Source organism: Nuphar pumila, chromosome 6 (assembly GCF_984573655.1).
Source record: "Nuphar pumila chromosome 6, dmNupPumi1.hap1.1, whole genome shotgun sequence".
Taxonomy (NCBI): Eukaryota; Viridiplantae; Streptophyta; class Magnoliopsida; order Nymphaeales; family Nymphaeaceae; genus Nuphar; species Nuphar pumila.
The window spans coordinates 42,491,979-42,509,655 of NC_143254.1; the positions used below are offsets into that span (position 1 = coordinate 42,491,979).

The window sequence follows — 17,677 nt, forward strand, 5'->3', positions numbered from 1 at the left end:
GGAAGCTTAGGTCTAGATGGGATGGCCCATTTGTGGTCCATATTGTATTTTCTCATGGTGTAGTTACTTTAATGGACCCCAAAATGGGCGGGCTTTTCAAAGTGAAGGGGCAAAGGCTGAAGCCCTATATTTTGGACCTTGGAGAGGGACAAGACATTGAGTCCATCAAACTTATTGACCGTGAGGGCTAGTAGTTTCTGAGTCTGACTGAAGACTTAAAACTTAGCGTTGCATGAGATGCAACTCATGGTAGATAAGATGATTTTTCTGATTTTGGTTTGATTTAGATAAAATTAGGGTAGAGTCATGCATACATTATGATTTGATGTGCTTCAATATGTATGAGTTTTTTTTTTATAGAATACAGGACATTGAGGAGCCCAGCATACGCATGGTAGTGCAGAACGAGACATCTTATCAAGCAAGTTTCAACATAAATATCAGGTTGTATCTCTCTTTTTCTCCTTTCATGTTGTTCTTTATGTGCACTCATTCATTCATATAGTTTCATTTAAGCATGGGAGGAGGGTATGATGCATACCTCATTTTTTTTTCTATCCATGTATTAGTTTTATTAAAACTCATAAAATTAGGCATTTTTTAAACAATTTTTAACAATATATGATTATTTTTGCATATCTTTGTCATTTTGAAATGATTTTTAAGCCCTATGTAGATTTTTTTTTGAAATGGATTTAGATGAATAAGTTATTTATATGGCTTTTAAAGAAAATATTTGTTTATAATTGTTAGATTCTACTTTGATTTATACAGATGTAGATGCGTTGATATTTTTTGAAAATGAGCAATGTTAAAAAGTAAAAAAAAGAAAGAGCACACATGTAGTATTTTGATTCTCGTAGTTGTTTCGTCTTTAATAGCTGAGCTAGGGCACAAGTTGAAGTGACTGCACTCATGCAAATAAGATCCTTAGTAGCTGGGTTCAGACACAAGTTGAAGTATATGTGCTCACGCGAATAGGGCAGCTAGAACTATCAAAACTTCCTATCTAGACAACACATGAAGCCTTTTGGATTTGAGTAATTAAGTTTGAGGGGTGTTTTACACCTGATGCCTTAAAGTCATTTGGCTTGGAAGCCACTGACCCAAAGCTCGCTACATGGATCCATTAGAAAGCTCGATCAGTGGAGACATTGCAAACGACATGAAGAAAAAACTACAAGTAGCTATAAAAATCTACGGTGTAGTGACTCGAGTGATTAAATCTGAGAGACACTCTGTGTCTAGTGCCCTAAGGTCATCTAGCCTGAGAGTCACTGGCCTAAAGCTCATTATAGGGGTCACAAAATCCAAAAATTGACATAGTGCTAAAAAAATATAATAAGAGCTTAAAGAAAAAACATTGCTTTCAAAAATTTCGTGCAAAACTGTGCAAAAGCATTCGTGTAATGATAGCAGATGATGACATGAGTAGGCAAGTTTCTCTAAGAATAAAGCATAGCCAATCTTGAATTCTAAAGAAATAGATAGAAATTTTTTCTATCGTGGAGGCGTAGCTGATTTGAAAAATGAAAAAGAATGTGAATTCATAAAATATACTTGTTGAAAAAAGCTCTAATTGCCTAATATTTTTGAAAATTGTATAATTATGCATGACAAAGATGTTTGTGGGTATCATCACTGGAACCTTCAAGAGACCGCACTTGTCCACCAGGGTAACCCAGGGGTTTAAAGGGCTTGTTGCACACGCTAAATACAAACGTGATTCCGACAAAAGTGAGTTAGATATTGTATATTAGTTTTGCATTATTGCTTTTGTTTTGCATGTAGGTTTTGCTTTCTCTTAGCAAACAATAAGCATGTGATAATTTGATAATGCATGAAAATGCATTCATATTTTCTATTAAATTCATGCATTTATGTGTCCATTATTGTTTTGATACCCATGTTTATGGTATTTCAGGTGTCAAGGAGTCATGGTTTGAATTTCGTCCAAATTGGAGCTAAAATGACAAAGTTATAGTTGTTTTATAGTTTTGGATCGAATTTAAAAAGAATCTGTTTCAGATCCGATCCAAAATGTCTTCTTATGGATCTTAGATCTGATCCACACATGATTAACTATTTACTTAACTCAAATTCATTGTGGTTAATTAATAAATTTTCAAAAATATCCCTTCTCCTAGGCACCACCCTTATTTGTGTAAATTAGGATAGAATTAGGTGTTAGTTTGAATTAATTTTAACTTAGGTTAGTTTTTAGTAAATTTTGTTTTAACCTAAAAAATTAATATAAATAGTATCTAGAGGGTCATGAAGAACAGTTTTGGCCCTCTCTACACCACGCCCCCCTCTTCCTTTTCCCCTCTCTCCATCTCTTCTTCCCAATGCCTTCTTCTTCTTCTTCTTTATTTTCTTTTTTTTTTCTTTTTCTCCTCCTCCTTCTTCTCTATTTTCTTTCATTTTTTTGTAGGATCAGCGTGAGAAGCAACTCTGGAGGGCGTCTGCATACTTCACGAGGACACAACTCGCTCTTTCCTCAACCCAATCTGTTAGAAGATGCCAGATCAGACGGTTCAATATTTTCTTTTCTTTCCCCTTCTATCGTTAGATCTAGATTTTTTTATTTCTGTTATTTTTCTATATTGATTAGATTAGATTTAATTACTTTTATTCTTTCAGCATATGCCAATTTTTTCTTTGTGATTTTTTTGGAGAAAAAAAAAGATCAACGGCTAGATTCGGCCATCGTTCAATACTAGCCGCCGGTTGCATTGTAGGAGCTCTCTTTTATTTTCGACATTTTCTTATTTTTTATGATATTTAGCAGATTAATAAATTTTATTTTTGTTTAGTTCATTAGTTAGAATTTAATTTTTTTTAGAAAGATATTAAGAGCATGTGTTAAGTCATCGCAAGATGTATAATCGTTAGATTTTAGTTTTTTTTTTCTGATATTGTTTTGTGCGTATCTAGAGATTTCGAACGTATTTTTTAAATCCATAAATTGAGTTAGGTTTTTGAACGAGTCTAGAATATTTCTAGAAAATTTTGTCAAGATCTAAATCCATTTTAAGGACTGTCACACTATTTTCCTGAATTTTGTCTAGAATTTTTTGGTTTATTGGTTTTATGTTTTTCTTTTTGTCATTGTCATTTTATGTAACTTTCTGTAGAGTTTTTCAATTCCGTAAATTGCGTTGGATTTTTTAGTGTGTCAAGAATATTTTTACAAAATTTTATTAGGATCCGACACCATTTACTTTCCTGTCTTGCTATTTTACGAGAATCTATCCAGAACAGACGATTCTCTAAATCGCGTAGGGCAAAATTGTCATTTTTTGTAGTTTTTAAGTATTGTTTTGTAAACTTTTCAGTTGGTGTCATGTCCTGGAATATAAGACACTCTATTTTAGTTCAAAAACCAACAAAATCACATTGGGATTTGTGTTTAGATTTTTTGTTCTTTTATTTTATATTTAATGCTCTCATCTCTGTATTTTTTTCACTAACATAGTCGTGTGTAGTCTTTGTTTTGTTTGCATATTTTTTTGTTTGTGTAGGTGGCTGCCATGAGCGAGAAGCAAGGTTAAGTGGTTGGCATGGAGGTGGACGTACCAAGATTTCTGAGACCCGCATAAAAGGTTCGTGGTTCGCGAGTAGATGCATTTTCCTTTACGTTTTTCTTTTCTTTTAGTTAAGTAGGGCCTTACTCCACTTTTAATTGGGTTGTATTAATTTCTTTTCTACTCGAATATTTTATAATAGGTTTTGGCACTTGCTTGTTATATTTTACTTTTTTTTTATTTTAAGGCAATAAATATGTGAAAATGTCTAGAATACTTAGATTTTGTTCCTGTTCCCTAAGTTTGACACATATCTCACCATTACTGTGAACCAGTTTTTATTATTTGGTGTTCGGTTTGCACAAAAGTTTTATTAAAAATATCCTTTTAAAAATATCATTTATAAAACTTACACCATACGACACCTTTGTGACATGTTTATTTGTTAGTTATAGGGATGCAAATGAATCAAATCTAGTTAGCTTAATGCATAGAAAAGTCAGATCTAAATCAGGTCAGAACAACCAAAAGTCATAAAACTTTCATTCTGGAACCAGTCTGTTTATATCTTTGATTACTTTTTTTTTTATTTTTTAATTATTATTTAGGTTTAATTAATTTTTTATGATCCCTACACCAGTGAGTTGAATCTCCAACAATATTCCAGTATCCTTGTTGTACCTTATGAATGAAGCTATGATGCAACGAAAAAATAGAAGACTCGGGTCTATAAGGATCCATTTTAGATTTTTGAGTTTTTAGATCTTTATATTTGAATATTAGATATATTCAAGATTCAAAAGTAAGATTAAGGTTTTATTTTTCTATAAATACTTGTTATATAGGGAGGGAGTTCAGAGTTGGATAAATGAAAAATCTTATTTTTATTGAGTTTATACAATTTATTTTAATATTTTCTATTTTTCTTAGTTTTTGTATGTAGGAGTGTTGTAATATAGTTTTCTTGTAATTAAATCAGGCCCTCTCAATTTACATCAAAGTGGTATCAGAGCACTCCCTCATAAATTAAGCCATCTCAGTTTACATTAATTTGGTATCAGAGCAACCCCTCATAAATTTAGCTCCATTGGTTTATATTAAATTGGTATCAGAGCAAGAGATCATCGCCTTGATTCTATTCGAGTGACGATCTTATCAGATTTTCAAATTCGTTAAGTGCAACCCCAGGAGCACATCAATCGATCATATGTTTCACGACTACTTAAATCAACGACAATCATGGTAAACAACAAGCAGTGTTGCATGGTTGTATGACCTATCTCATCATTCACCCATGATGACCAACACAACTGGCCATACCATATGGTCATCTAATTCATCATTACAACAACCAGTAACGACCTAGGTATATTCATCTCCACTACCATCACAACCCTTGTTAACCTCTTCGGGAACCCCTGCTCCACACAATTTTCTTGTTTCTTATCCCCCTTTCTCCTACTTTCTCTCTCAACTGATGGATACGAAAGTGGAGCACGCCCGACAACACCTTAGTTCGCTAGTCGTTGATCCTGCTAATAGCTTGTCATAGGCAATGAGAGAGTAAGGGTACCCAATCCTTAACCTAGCCTCCTCTTTGTCTCACCTAACTGATAACCATGAGGGTCAGGCCTCTGTTGGTCAGTGGTCGCAGACCACCTTTAACCGGCATCATACTTGGTTGATTGCTACCTCTTCACTCGAGTCTTCTTCATCCCCTTTTCTTTCGTCTCCATCCCTAACCACCACCATCTACCCAACAACCCCCGCCCACTATCAGAGTCTACCAAACTGTGGTCGTCGGCCACCCCAAATCGGTGACATGCCTAACCAAACACTATTGATTCATTATTCACTACCGCAACTCATCTTCTTTATTTTTGTACTTTTCCTCTACTCAGCCAACACCGACGAACTTATGGTCGATGGGGTTCTCATCGAATGATGGTCTTTGACTCTTTGATCATGCCAGACTAGCCGGATGCTCGGCCGTTGGCTAGTGGCCCTGCCTATGGTTGACCCAAGTTGTTGGTGGAGGAAGGGCTTGAAAACCCTAACTTCTGCCATTTCTTTCACTCTAAGAAGAACCCTCATGATGTTTCACCACAAACTAGTTCTCTCTTCCTATTAAGCCACAAACCCACCTTAGCTACTCTAATTCAGTTTTTAAAACTGGTTCAGAGTTCCAAAACCAGGTTCCAAGCCTCTTTAACCCATTTAAACTCTTATATGGACCCAAATCTGAAGCCAAAGCTCGTTTTAGATCCAAATCAACTCCAAAACCCACATACACCTATCCAATATGCCTCAAGATTCCAAAATAACCCAAATCCATATCCAAACCAACCAGATCATATCCCAACTTATTCTCCTACATATCCAAACCCTAGCCTAATCCAAGATCTACAACAGGACCAAACCCAGACCTTAACCAAGCATCCAAAAGTTACACAAGCCCCATAACCTAAACATTCATGAAAAACCCCAATGCAATGGCTAGAGTATTGCATGCTGAATATAGTGAAGAGTTCTGTATTTCAAAGTTCACAGGTTGCTGCGATCCAAAAATAATCTTTGATTGGATTCAAGAAATGAAGCAGATCTTCAAGGAAAACCAAATCCTTGAGTAACGAAAAGCACTCCTAACCAGGCTTGCATTGTGTCAGGAGGCTAGAAAGTTGTTCACGAACATGCAACTTGCTCGTATAAGGAGAGGGGATAGCAATCCTACATGGATCAAGTTGAAGCAAATAATGCAGGTATGTTTTGTGGGTCCATTACCCTTTTGACCCAAAAAGTACCCAAAACTAATTAAAGCACATCCCAAGCCTATATACAATTAAAGAATATTTGGATCCAAAATCATGTAATGAGTCGAAATCTATTTTGTTGAATCTTTCTAAATCTATATTGGACCCTCATAGCCCTATATCTAATAACCCTATCATGAAATTAAATCCGAGTCCATTTGACTTAGTCTCAAAAGAACCAGTTCATTCATCACCTCCTATTCAGACCTAAAGTTCACCTAAACCAAGCTAGGCCCAGAACTCGAGCATGCATAGGGTGTAACATCAGTAGCATGTAGAACATGGGATGATGGAGCCAGAGATTCAAATTGTTTGTTCGTGGACTACTTTAGATTGGATCATACCAGCTTTAGATCTATTCGATCAATTTTATCCAGATCTTCAAAAAGTGACAGTCGGTGACTATAAATGGTTCAAAAAGAATGTTTCAAGTTTTAAGATACATATTAGAGTAGATCCTGCTTAGTCTATTCAGTTTGTGGTGCAGAATAAAGATGTGATTTCATATTGTGGGCCCATAACCCACAAGGTAGAATGAGATTGAAAAAAGCACAAGCAGGATCCAAACTTGAGGGAAAGTCTTCTCCAACCCGGGGAGAATGATGCAGGAGCAAAGTAGGAGACCCGAGTCTATTTAGATCGATTTTAGAGTTTTAGAGTTTTTGGATCTTTGTATTCAAATATTGAATCTATTAAAGATTCAAAAGTAAGATTAGAGTTTTATTTTTATATAAATACTTGTTATATAGAGCACAAGTAGGGTAGAAGGATACTAACGAAATCACCTTAGATCCAAAAACTATGGACTGCAAGCAGCCAGCTTGAGTGAGTCCAGCAAATCCTTTTTCCTTTTTTCTTTGATCTTTGGGAGGGGGCTAAGACAAGGAAAACCCCTCCATCACCCGTTACGTATTTGGGCGGAGGGTTGTGGGAGGGGCTAAGACAAGGAAAACCCCTTCATCACCCGTTACATATTGGTAAGTGGTAACCCTTGAGGTCCCTCCACCCACCAAGCTATGTCACAGTGCGTGTCCCCCATGACACACGGGCAAGTTCTGACATGTAGGCACAGGCTCAGAAATGTGTGGCCAATATTTTAATATCATTTTAATATTTTTAAATGATGTTAAGTATTATTTCAATAAAAAAATCATTTTAATATTCAAATATCAAAAATTAGTTTTTTATGGATTAAAATATTTCGTGTCCTCATGTCTTATTTTTCAAAAAAAAAAAAATGAAACTTTCAAGCCGAATCTGTATCATGCATCCTCGTGTGTCAACGTATCTTTGTGACAGCCACCAAGAAGTACATCAAGTTTCAAGCTTGTTGCAAGAGACACCCCTTGTGAGGTTTCAAACTCTTGACATCCATCAACTTGGTAGCATTCACAAGTTCCCCCAACCAGATGAGTACAATAACGTGAAGAATCTTCAAAGAACAATACAAGAAAACACACTGCCTTCTATAACCATGGGTTTGACCAAGGGGGGCTCCGCTTGTCTGGTAGGAGCAGCCAGTGCACGGTTCAAATCCCAATGGTATCGTTGTATAACTGGTAGGGGCCAAACCCCAGCTTGCCTTTCGAAATAAAAAACCATGGATTTTGACTGTTTGGGCAGCATTGTAATGTTCCAAAGTATGAAAAGATCAAAGAGAAGAAACAAAAAGGGTAAAAGAGAGCACTTATTAGTTGAAGTCCAACTTGAGAAAAGGTCTTGTGATATACTTGGAGAAGACCAAAAAGCATATGCAGACAACATTTTCATTAACAATTGTACTGTGAAATAGAAATCGGTCACCCTGAAGTTCCAATTACTCGATTATTTACAGTGTATTCACATGCCGGCATCGGCCAATCAAGCACCTACATTTTGGCCTCTGCAACAAATGTTTGAACACTAGCAAATCCCCACCAATAAAAAGTTCCAATAGCTAGCTACAATTAACAAGTGCAGCTAATAGTCACCCACGCTGATGCTGAAGTGCCCATAGTTACCGACCTGTTTCAAAACACTTCCTTTCAGAACAATTACTAATCACACACACTCGCAAAGAGAGAGAGAGAGAGAGAGAGAGAGAGAGAGAGAGAGAGAGAGTTACCCGAGCATTTGATCTTCGCTTGTTCAACTCTTGCGTCCTTGCCTTATTAACAACCGAATTTGGTGACAAGTACATCCTCTGTATTCGCATTCATCCAACACACTAAAAGAGTTGGTGACTAGAAATTAAGTAAAATTTGTATGCGTTTTGCTAAGGTTAATGAGCATTTTACCTTCTCCTTTGTTGATAACACCAGTTTCTTACTCTGTTTCGGTTTAAAGTCGAAAACATCATGCAAAAATGCATTGCCCTGAAAAGTGATGTATTTTCCTCCGTTACATTTGCAAGATGCAAGGGAAACTCGAAAAGAAATAAACAAGAGCCACAAACATAAAAGGAGACTTACCAGCAAGTGTGCCTGAAAGCCACCCCCAAGGAAACTTCTAAACATGCTCATCTACATTCATTAAAAAGTGCAGGTTTGTCAATACATTGCAGCAATCATTACCAAGATTGCCAATACTATGGGTTATTGAACAAACAAAGTATACCTGTACAGACTGCATCCAGGAGGTAACCTTCAAACAGTCATAGTTGCTCAATTTGACAGCCACATCTGGTCCTACACCATCCTGTAAGAGCAGCGTACATGAAAAATTACTTGGACGATCAATTAGAAGAGGTTCCAAAGAGTCGATGTAAAGCAGCTAGTGGTCTGACTAGCATCATAATAGCATCACAATCAAAGTAGGATGATATAATTCTTCTGTTGCACACCTTTGGGTGTTAAGAGGCATCATCATGAAGAAACATAGAAGATAATAGATCATATATACAAAGAATATCAAGACTAGCAGAACAGATTGGTTTGTTGCGCGAGGTTAAAAGGAAAATGGAGAAGTATAGCTACAGTCAGGTGTAATTATGACCTACAGTCTAGATAACGTAGGTTCCATAAGTGTAAATTTACATAGCATCAAAATGAAGCAAACTAGCTAACAATTTTCTTTCAACTTCTGAAGATGCACTAGCAATGTGCGTGTGTTGTGGTGTGTGTGTCTGTGTATTGACACATGCACGCATGGTGTATGTAATGTATCAGGTATTCCTTGAGAAAAATTGATAAATTGATAGAAATAGACTATAGAACAAACATGAAGAGTTGAGGCATTGCTTAAAGAAAGTGCTTCAGGAAAGTCTATCAATCGCCTTCCTCCTGAAAAGAAGGGATGACTCGAGGATTTCCAATTGTCCCTTTCATAGCCATAGATGAGATTTGATTTGCCTTGACCTTCTTTCCAAACCTTACCTCTCTTGTTAGGTCAGGGTCTTTCCTATCCTAACAATCAATGTTTTTTCAAAATAGCAAAACATGCTTTTTGTAGAGCAGGTAGTTAAGGAAGTTGATTGGTGTCTCGAGGAGGATTCAGAATCAATGTGGAATAAGATAGCGGGTGGTATGAGAAAAGTAGCTAAGGAGGTATTGGGTGAGTCTAAAGACGGTGCACCACTAGGTAAGGATACATCATGGTGGAACGAGGATGTCAAATTAGCTATTAAGGTTAAAAGAGAGTGTTATAGAAATCTAAGTAAGAGTCGTGATAATGAGAATTTGGAGAAGTATATGATAGCAAAGAAGGAAGCTAAAAAAGTTGTTCGAAACGCGAGGGCTAAGGTATATAAGGAGGTTTATGACAAGTTGGATACCAAAGAAGGCGAGAAGGATATTTATAGGCTTGCAAAGATGAGAGTTAGGAAATCGAAGGATTTGGGTATGGTTAGATGTATCAAAGATGAAACGCAAAGGGTTTTAGTCAAAGATGAGGAGATTAAGGAGAGATGGAAAGATTATTTTGATAAGCTATTTAATGATAGTCATGCTCAAGATCTTGGAGACTTCTCCATTCCTTTTCATGAGATAAATCGTGACTTCATGCGCAAGATTCAAAAGAAAGAAATTGCAGAGGCTTTGAAGAAAATGAAATCAAGAAGGGCAGTTGGCCCAGATGCTATACCTATCGAGGCTTGGAAATGCTTGGGAGAGAAAGGTTTAGAATGGTTGACAAATCTTTTTAACTTGATTTGGCGAACAAATAAGATGCCTAATGAGTGGAGGAAGAGTACTTTGGTGCCTTTATATAAGAATAAGGGTGATATACAAGATTGCACAAACTATCGTGGTATAAAACTCATGAGTCATACTATGAAACTTTGTGAGAGGGTGATTGAGTCTAGGTTGAGGAAGGTTGTCATGATATCGGAGAATCAATTTGGTTTTATGCCTGGAAGATCAACTATGGAAGCTATACATCTTCTTAGACAACTTATTGAAAGATATAGAGAGATGAACAAAGATTTGCATATGGTTTTTATTGATTTAGAGAAGGCATACGATAGAGTACCTAGGGACGTTCTCTGGTGGACAATGATGAAGAAAGGTGTTTCTCTCAAGTACATTAGTATAATTAAAGATATGTATGAAGGAGTAGTAACCAATGTCCGCACTTGTGGAGGGGTGACAACCAATTTTCCGATAACGGTTGGGTTACATCAAGGATCTGCTTTAAGCCCTTTCCTATTTGCGATAGTGATGGATGAACTTACGAGATCAATTCAAGAAAATGTACAGTGGTGTATGTTGTTTGCTGATGATATTGTTTTGATTGATGAGTCTAGAGCTGGGGTTAATGCTAAGTTAGAATTATGGAGACAGACATTGGAAGCTAGAGGTTTTAAGTTGAGTAAGAGTAAGACTGAATATATGGAATGTCGGTTTAGTAAGCAACGAAGTAGTGATGGGAGTGTAGTGAAGCTTGGTGAGCAAGATATACCGGTGAATGATTATTTCAAATATTTGGGATCCATCATTCAAAAGTATAGAGAAATTGATGGAGATGTAAATCATAGGATAAAGGTTGGGTGGATGAAATGGAAAAGTGCTACTGGAGTGCTGTGCGATCGTAGAATGCCATTGCGGTTGAAGAGAAAGTTTTATAGGACGACTATTAAACCCGCTTTACTATATGGTACGGAATGTTGGGCTGCCAAGAGACATCATATTCAAAAAATGAGTGTAGCTGAGATGCGGATGCTTAGATGGATGTGTGGAAATACAATAAAAGATAAGATTCAGAACGAAGAGATACGTAAGAAGGTAGGTGTTGCACCCATTGAAAATAAGATGCGAGAGAATCGTTTACGGTGGTTTGGACATATTCGGCGAAGGCCTAATGATGCTCCAGTTAGAAGGTTGGAGAAATGGGAAAATATATTAGTTAAAAGAGGTCGGGGTAGGCCTAGGAAGACTTGGATGGAGATGATAGGAAAGGATATGAATGCTTTGAACCTCACCGAGGACATGGCGTTGGATAGAAATGATTGGAGGAAAAGGATTCATGTGGAAGACCCAAAATGAATTTCTTTTTGGTTCATATCGCTGACCCCAATTGTTTTGGGATGAAGGCGTAGTTGTTGTTGTTGTTGTTGTAGCAAAACATGCTTTTTATAAGCTGGCAGTTTGAGGACGTTTTTGGTGAGCCCAAGGGTCTTCCTTACAAGCAAATAGTCCAAGGACCTTTTTTTTGTTTTGAGTCAAACCTATCCTATTAGTGATTCAAAACAGATAATTGCAGAAGTTCCTATGGTTGGCGCATGCAACCAATACAGACAAGTTTGAAGAAAGCAATTCAGATAAATTAATATGGTGGTTATGATCACAATTAAAAACTAAAGCAATTCAGTGTTCACACAACACAGTGGTTATCATTTTGAAAAAATAAAAGAAATTCAGTCTTCACATTGCATGGTGGCTATCATTACCATTGGTCCCTGAGTTCTGCCAATGTCTAAAAGACCTACATGCTGGATACCATGCTCGTATAATATCATTACAATTAAAAACTATGTGGCTCCTTGTGTCCTGCCAAAAACTAAGACCAGTAAATGCAGGATTGCATGACTCTCTATGTATAAAATTAGAGGTAAATCAAGATCTCCAGTTGAAAATATCAAACAGCCTACACAGGAACAGATGGACAGAAACATTTGAGAGAGAGAGGGGCACCTGAATGTAAGCTAGGACATCATAGAAAAAACTCCGCTGACTACCTAGTTCTTTCTTTGATGTTCCCTTTCCACCAGCTTCAATAGAGAGAACCTTCATCTGACTTATAACATCTTCATAGGCATTTCTTGATAAGTTCCCACTGATGTACTCAACGGGCTCTTTATCATCAAACTCGCATGCATTCATACTTCCCCTTTCAAAAATTATGACAACACCTTCCCCAGCAGCAAGCCGCACTGTTCGTTCTTCCATATTCAAGAGATGGAGTAAAGCAGAGAATCTACATCAAAATTTATAGATGATGTCATTAAATCAATAACCACAATGTATGATACCCGTATAAAGCTGAGAAACAAATACCAAATAGAATTCAATGTTTACCCTTCCAGGCAAAAAGAATCAATTTGTTCTGCAGTTGCTGTTGTTAAAAGAAATGCCCATGATGTTACTGCAGCTGCCCTAACTTCATGGTTGGGTTCAGTGATTCCAGAGGCCTGCAACAGTACAGTGCAAAAACTTCATAAAACTTATAAGTGAAAACTTCTGAACATATTCAACTTTGTTAATCATATGTTCATGTACTAATACAAGTACAAAATGTGCAGGAAGCATCCATATTCACCTTATCCGCATGTAGAACTTTATTATAGAAACCAACTTGCCAGAGAACATCCAGTGTATTATCTGTATCTTCATCACTTCCCACAACAAAGGTCATAATAGCAAGGGACTTCAATGCCTGAAATAATATGATCACTACAAATTACACATGGAATGACAAGAATACAAGGATCCAAATTAATGTGGACATTGGGCAGGGTATCCCAACGACTTGTGGATATCCAGCCCAGGAATGGACCAATCCTGAGATAAAAACTTGGGCCCAAGCCTAAATTTCCCAGGCAAAGACCTGGTATTACATGAAAATGGGTGCAGGCTCAGGTTGTGCCTCAGCGGGAGCTGCCGGGCCAACCCAAACCAGGATGATATTACACATGAATAGCCAAGTTTGGGGAGAAAGCCCAGCAGAACCAGGCCAGGCCTGGTTGCGTCTGACATTTCTTTCTGATTGGTCCATCGTCTGGCCCATGCCAGACCCATCTCCAAATCATATGGAAGAAAATGAAAATTTATAAAAGCATGTCTTATATGAACAAAGAATCCTAAGAAACATACATACCGAGACACGGCTAGCAACATTTGAGCCTTGTTTAGCAATACGGGATAAATGCAAACTTGATTCACTGTAAATTTTGGAAGCCATTTCACCTTCTCCAACTGTAATAATAAGCAAGCCTGCAGAGGACAATGGCTGTTCATAAATCATCCTACATTTTTTTCTGAGCAAATGCCATAGCATAAGCAAGACTTGTACTTATTCTTACCCAACACACGTGCAGCCAAGGCAATCTCAGAAGCAGATCCTCTTCTGAGGATAGAAACACATTGATGGAGCACAGTCTCACCCCTGTATAAGAAAATATAAGAACAGCGATGAACAAATGAATGACCTAGGTAGTAAAAATTTTAATATTGAAAGTTTAAAATCTTACTTGCTTGTCGCAAAGTCGACATATACTCCACTCATGAATTCCTTACACAGACCATTTAATCCAGCTTCCCTGGTTGATAACCTACAATGATGCATATATTTCTTGAAGATCAAATAAAAAACAGAAGCATCACAATCAACAGCCATAGAATTACAAAGTTGAAAAATCCTTAATACAAGAGAACTACAAGCTTAAAGCTAATGACCCAGACAAGCTCCAGTCATTTTGCAAAACAGTATCGCTCTCATTTCAGCTAACATTTAGTAATGCAATAATAGGGGGCAACTTTTTCGTTGGGTTTTGATACAAGCAACACCAGTGTTATCAGAAATTACAAGTTCCTGAACAAACTGATACAAAACCAACATACGTATTTATCAAAGGCAATTAAATTCTTTCCAAAGAAGTTTTTTAAATAACAGGTCTTCCTATTGAATTAGTGAACGTTTCCCTATCTACAGCAAGAGCAGAAAGAACCCGGTCTACTGAAAATTATGAACCCTCGATCGTTCAGACTATTGGATGACTTGAAGAATTAGGAAAGACCAAAAGAAAAGGGCAACTGCATACCTCTTCTCATAGAGGGAATCCAAGTAATTGTCGAGATCAACCGTCTCGCTGTGAACCTCGTCGACTTCCAGCGCCAACGAAAGCTCAGACGACTCCATAGTTGAAACTGTACTGAGGGTCTCATCGTCGCTAACAAAGAATGCAGCAGCCCGGCGCTGGCTCTTTCCTGTTAAATAGTAGAGAATAACCATTTCCTCCATCAATCAGAAAAGGTTCCATGCACCATCTTCAGAACCAAGATGATGAACAAATTCATCAAGAGAGAGAGAGAGATTCTCCTTTTTTCCTTTTATCAATTCCATTTTGTTATCAACCAAACACACAAAGATACCAAAAACCTCTACAAACTACTTCCATCCCAAGATTCATATCCAAATTCCAAAAGAAAATACCGAAACTCATAAATCAACATTGAAAAAAAAATATAAGAATAGGGACCTCCAACAAGGCGCTAATCGGATAAGGTGAAAAAAAAAAAACAAAAAAATGAAGCTATTAAAAGAAGCCCTAAATTTCTTTGCTTCATCTCATCATATTCCAAAATAAAAAAAACACACAAACAAAAATCCGAAATATTTTAGGAAAGCAAATTAAAGGAAAAAAAACAAAAATATTCATCTCTAAATTTTCCATTAAAAGAATAAGCAAAAAATCATTAAAAACCCAACTACCATCGATTTATCTCCTCAAACTCAACCAGACAAAAAAACGAATAAGAATACGTTCATCAGCCTAACTAGGAAAAAAACAAGAAACTTGTTATTCTACCCGAAGAATTTCATGGAAAAAAAATCCGCTCCTCAGCTGAGAAAAATTCTCAGCTTCTCTACTTGATATCACCAAACGCAAGAAAAATAAATTGACCATATTTACATCAAAAAGAGGGGAAACAAAGCCCATCCAGACTCAGAAAATCCTCTATTTCTCAAAATCTTGAATCTAAGAGAGAGAGAGAGAGAGAGAGAGAGAGCTCACCTTTTCCCATCTCTTATGACGTCTCCTCCTATTTCCTGTTTCCTTCTAAATGTAATCCCTCTGCTTGTTCGGAAAACGAGCTCTAAAACGCGAAAAGAAGAAGCAAAAAAACATATTCTTCTGCGATCCCAAGCGGAGAGGAACACCGGCGGCCATCCAGAAATCGCGATCTAAGGAAGAACAAGACGAGGGTTTTCCCGATTTTTATATGCCAAACAAACGGAGGCCAAGAGGAAAGAGAGGGAGGGCAAGGTCAACCAACCAACCAACCAACCAAAGACTTACCAACCTCCTATAACAAAAAACCTCGCAGTCACACCCTAAACAGATTTGGGGTTTTATCCGTCAACTGAAAAAAGTAAAAACAGAATTTAACCGCCAAATCTTGAGGCGGTGAAAAATCTTCAGCGCTCCGCCGAATCCAGAGGAGGGCTTTTAGATGTAGCCACGTGGCACATTCCCCTGGTTGGACTCGAGGGTGAAAACGGGAGAACCGTGGTGAATTTATGGGGTGTGCAAATGGATCGGGTTTGGTTGAAGTTGAACCTCCAATTCGCACCAAGCTCTTTAATTTTGGGATATCCATTTATTTTATGTCATAGACTCATAATATTATAATGTAGTATAGTTGGTTCCAGCGTGCGGCTTGAAAATGAATGGTTCAACGTTTTGATTCTTGTTGGTTGGCATCATCTAAGAAGCCAAAATATGATAAATTTCGCTTATACTTGAAACCTGGGCCAAATTATCGCGATATTTTCTTATTCACTCATATAAGCCAACGTCTTTCACCTTATTTTCAAAATTTTGTTGTCTTCCTTTATCTTCCCCCCTCCCACTGAATTAGGATAGCGTGCGCTGCTGGTTTGGCTACGGCGTGCTACCCGCCACGTTTGACACAAACGTGCTGGATATGGATCCGGCCATGATTTATCCGATATTATTTAAATTGTAAAAAGTGGGTACGGTTCCGGAGTTACTAAATTCACTGAAAAGAAGTAAAACCTATTGATTTTTTTTTTTTTATAGGCAAACCCCTACCAGATATACAAACTATACCATTGAGTTTTGAACATGCACCCAACACAAGGTAACGTTCACCAGCGACACCCCGTGCCACCGTTAAGGATGATTTTTTTTTACAGATCTATCGCCGATGGCGACACCGCCGCCGGGGTTGGCTGTCACCACCGGCGACCAACCGACAAGGCCGACGGCGACGGCGACGGCGATCGGCTCCCCTGTCCGGCGACGCCCCCGGCGAAGCTACCCAGCGGGGGAAAAAAGAAAAGGGGGCACGTCGTCGATCGTGAACGCATCCATCACCACTGGCCTGGGCGGAGCCTCCGTCGGCGCCGGCATCGATAAGGGCTCCACCTCCTGCCCGGCCACCGTTGGGTCGGGTTCCACTGTACATTGCTACAGTGGAACCCGACTGGCGTTCGGTTTCCGCCCTGGTCGACCTGTGGTTACCGGCGGACGGCCGAAATACCGCTGGCTACGGCGACCCACACACGGCCGACGGTTTCCCTCCGCCGGTGAGTCTGGGTTTAGGTAAGCGGTGGCAAAGGCCGAAAAACTGCAGAATCAGGAAACCCTGTTTATGCAGTGACAGCAGGCTGCCTCGGGCAGCGGATCTTGTATGCTGCCGGGGACAGCGGCTCAATGTCGGCAATGTTTGCAGAAATGGGAAAAACAACTGACGCCCAGGCGACGACATGGTCTCCTGTTCCTGCAAACGGGCGATCGGAGTGCAAAAGAGGGACTCATCCTGTAAACAAAACTCCTGTGATTACCATAAGACTGCACACCCACACGCCCAGCCGACTGCGTGGAGTAGGCCCATAACCCAGCATTTTTCAAAATAGAAACCGGTAGATATGGATGAAACTATGTGCGGGGGCTAGGGGTTCTCCTCAGCCTATCGACACCCACGATGAACCCAGGCCATCATGTCGATGGTGAGCAGGACCCTGAACCTGTACATGAAAAAAAAAAGAGGACACTCCTTGGTTGTTCTCATCATGCAACCACCTGTTCCCTTCTTATAGGCTTCTAAGAGAAGCCTGTGGTGGGAGGAGTGGGTGTATACCACTACCAGTGGTTACCCTGCATGGGCAGTTACAATAACT

The 17,677-nt window shown here is 38.4% G+C and overlaps 1 protein-coding gene across 1 annotated transcript; it reads right to left on the minus strand.

The window, feature by feature from the left end:
* Nucleotides 1-8,093: 8,093 nt before the first annotated feature.
* Nucleotides 8,094-15,717, minus strand: LOC149834733 (uncharacterized). Its single transcript, XM_090010282.1, has 13 exons — nucleotides 15,546-15,717; nucleotides 14,571-14,736; nucleotides 14,001-14,081; nucleotides 13,833-13,915; nucleotides 13,628-13,743; nucleotides 13,070-13,186; nucleotides 12,829-12,941; nucleotides 12,445-12,727; nucleotides 8,933-9,013; nucleotides 8,788-8,838; nucleotides 8,614-8,691; nucleotides 8,442-8,519; nucleotides 8,094-8,341 (listed from the first exon to the last, which is right to left on the minus strand). Exons 1-13 carry the CDS (start codon nucleotides 15,553-15,555, stop codon nucleotides 8,297-8,299), a joined length of 1,302 nt encoding a protein of 433 aa, XP_089866408.1. The 5' UTR covers nucleotides 15,556-15,717; the 3' UTR covers nucleotides 8,094-8,296.
* Between the last annotated feature and the right edge of the window lie 1,960 nt (nucleotides 15,718-17,677).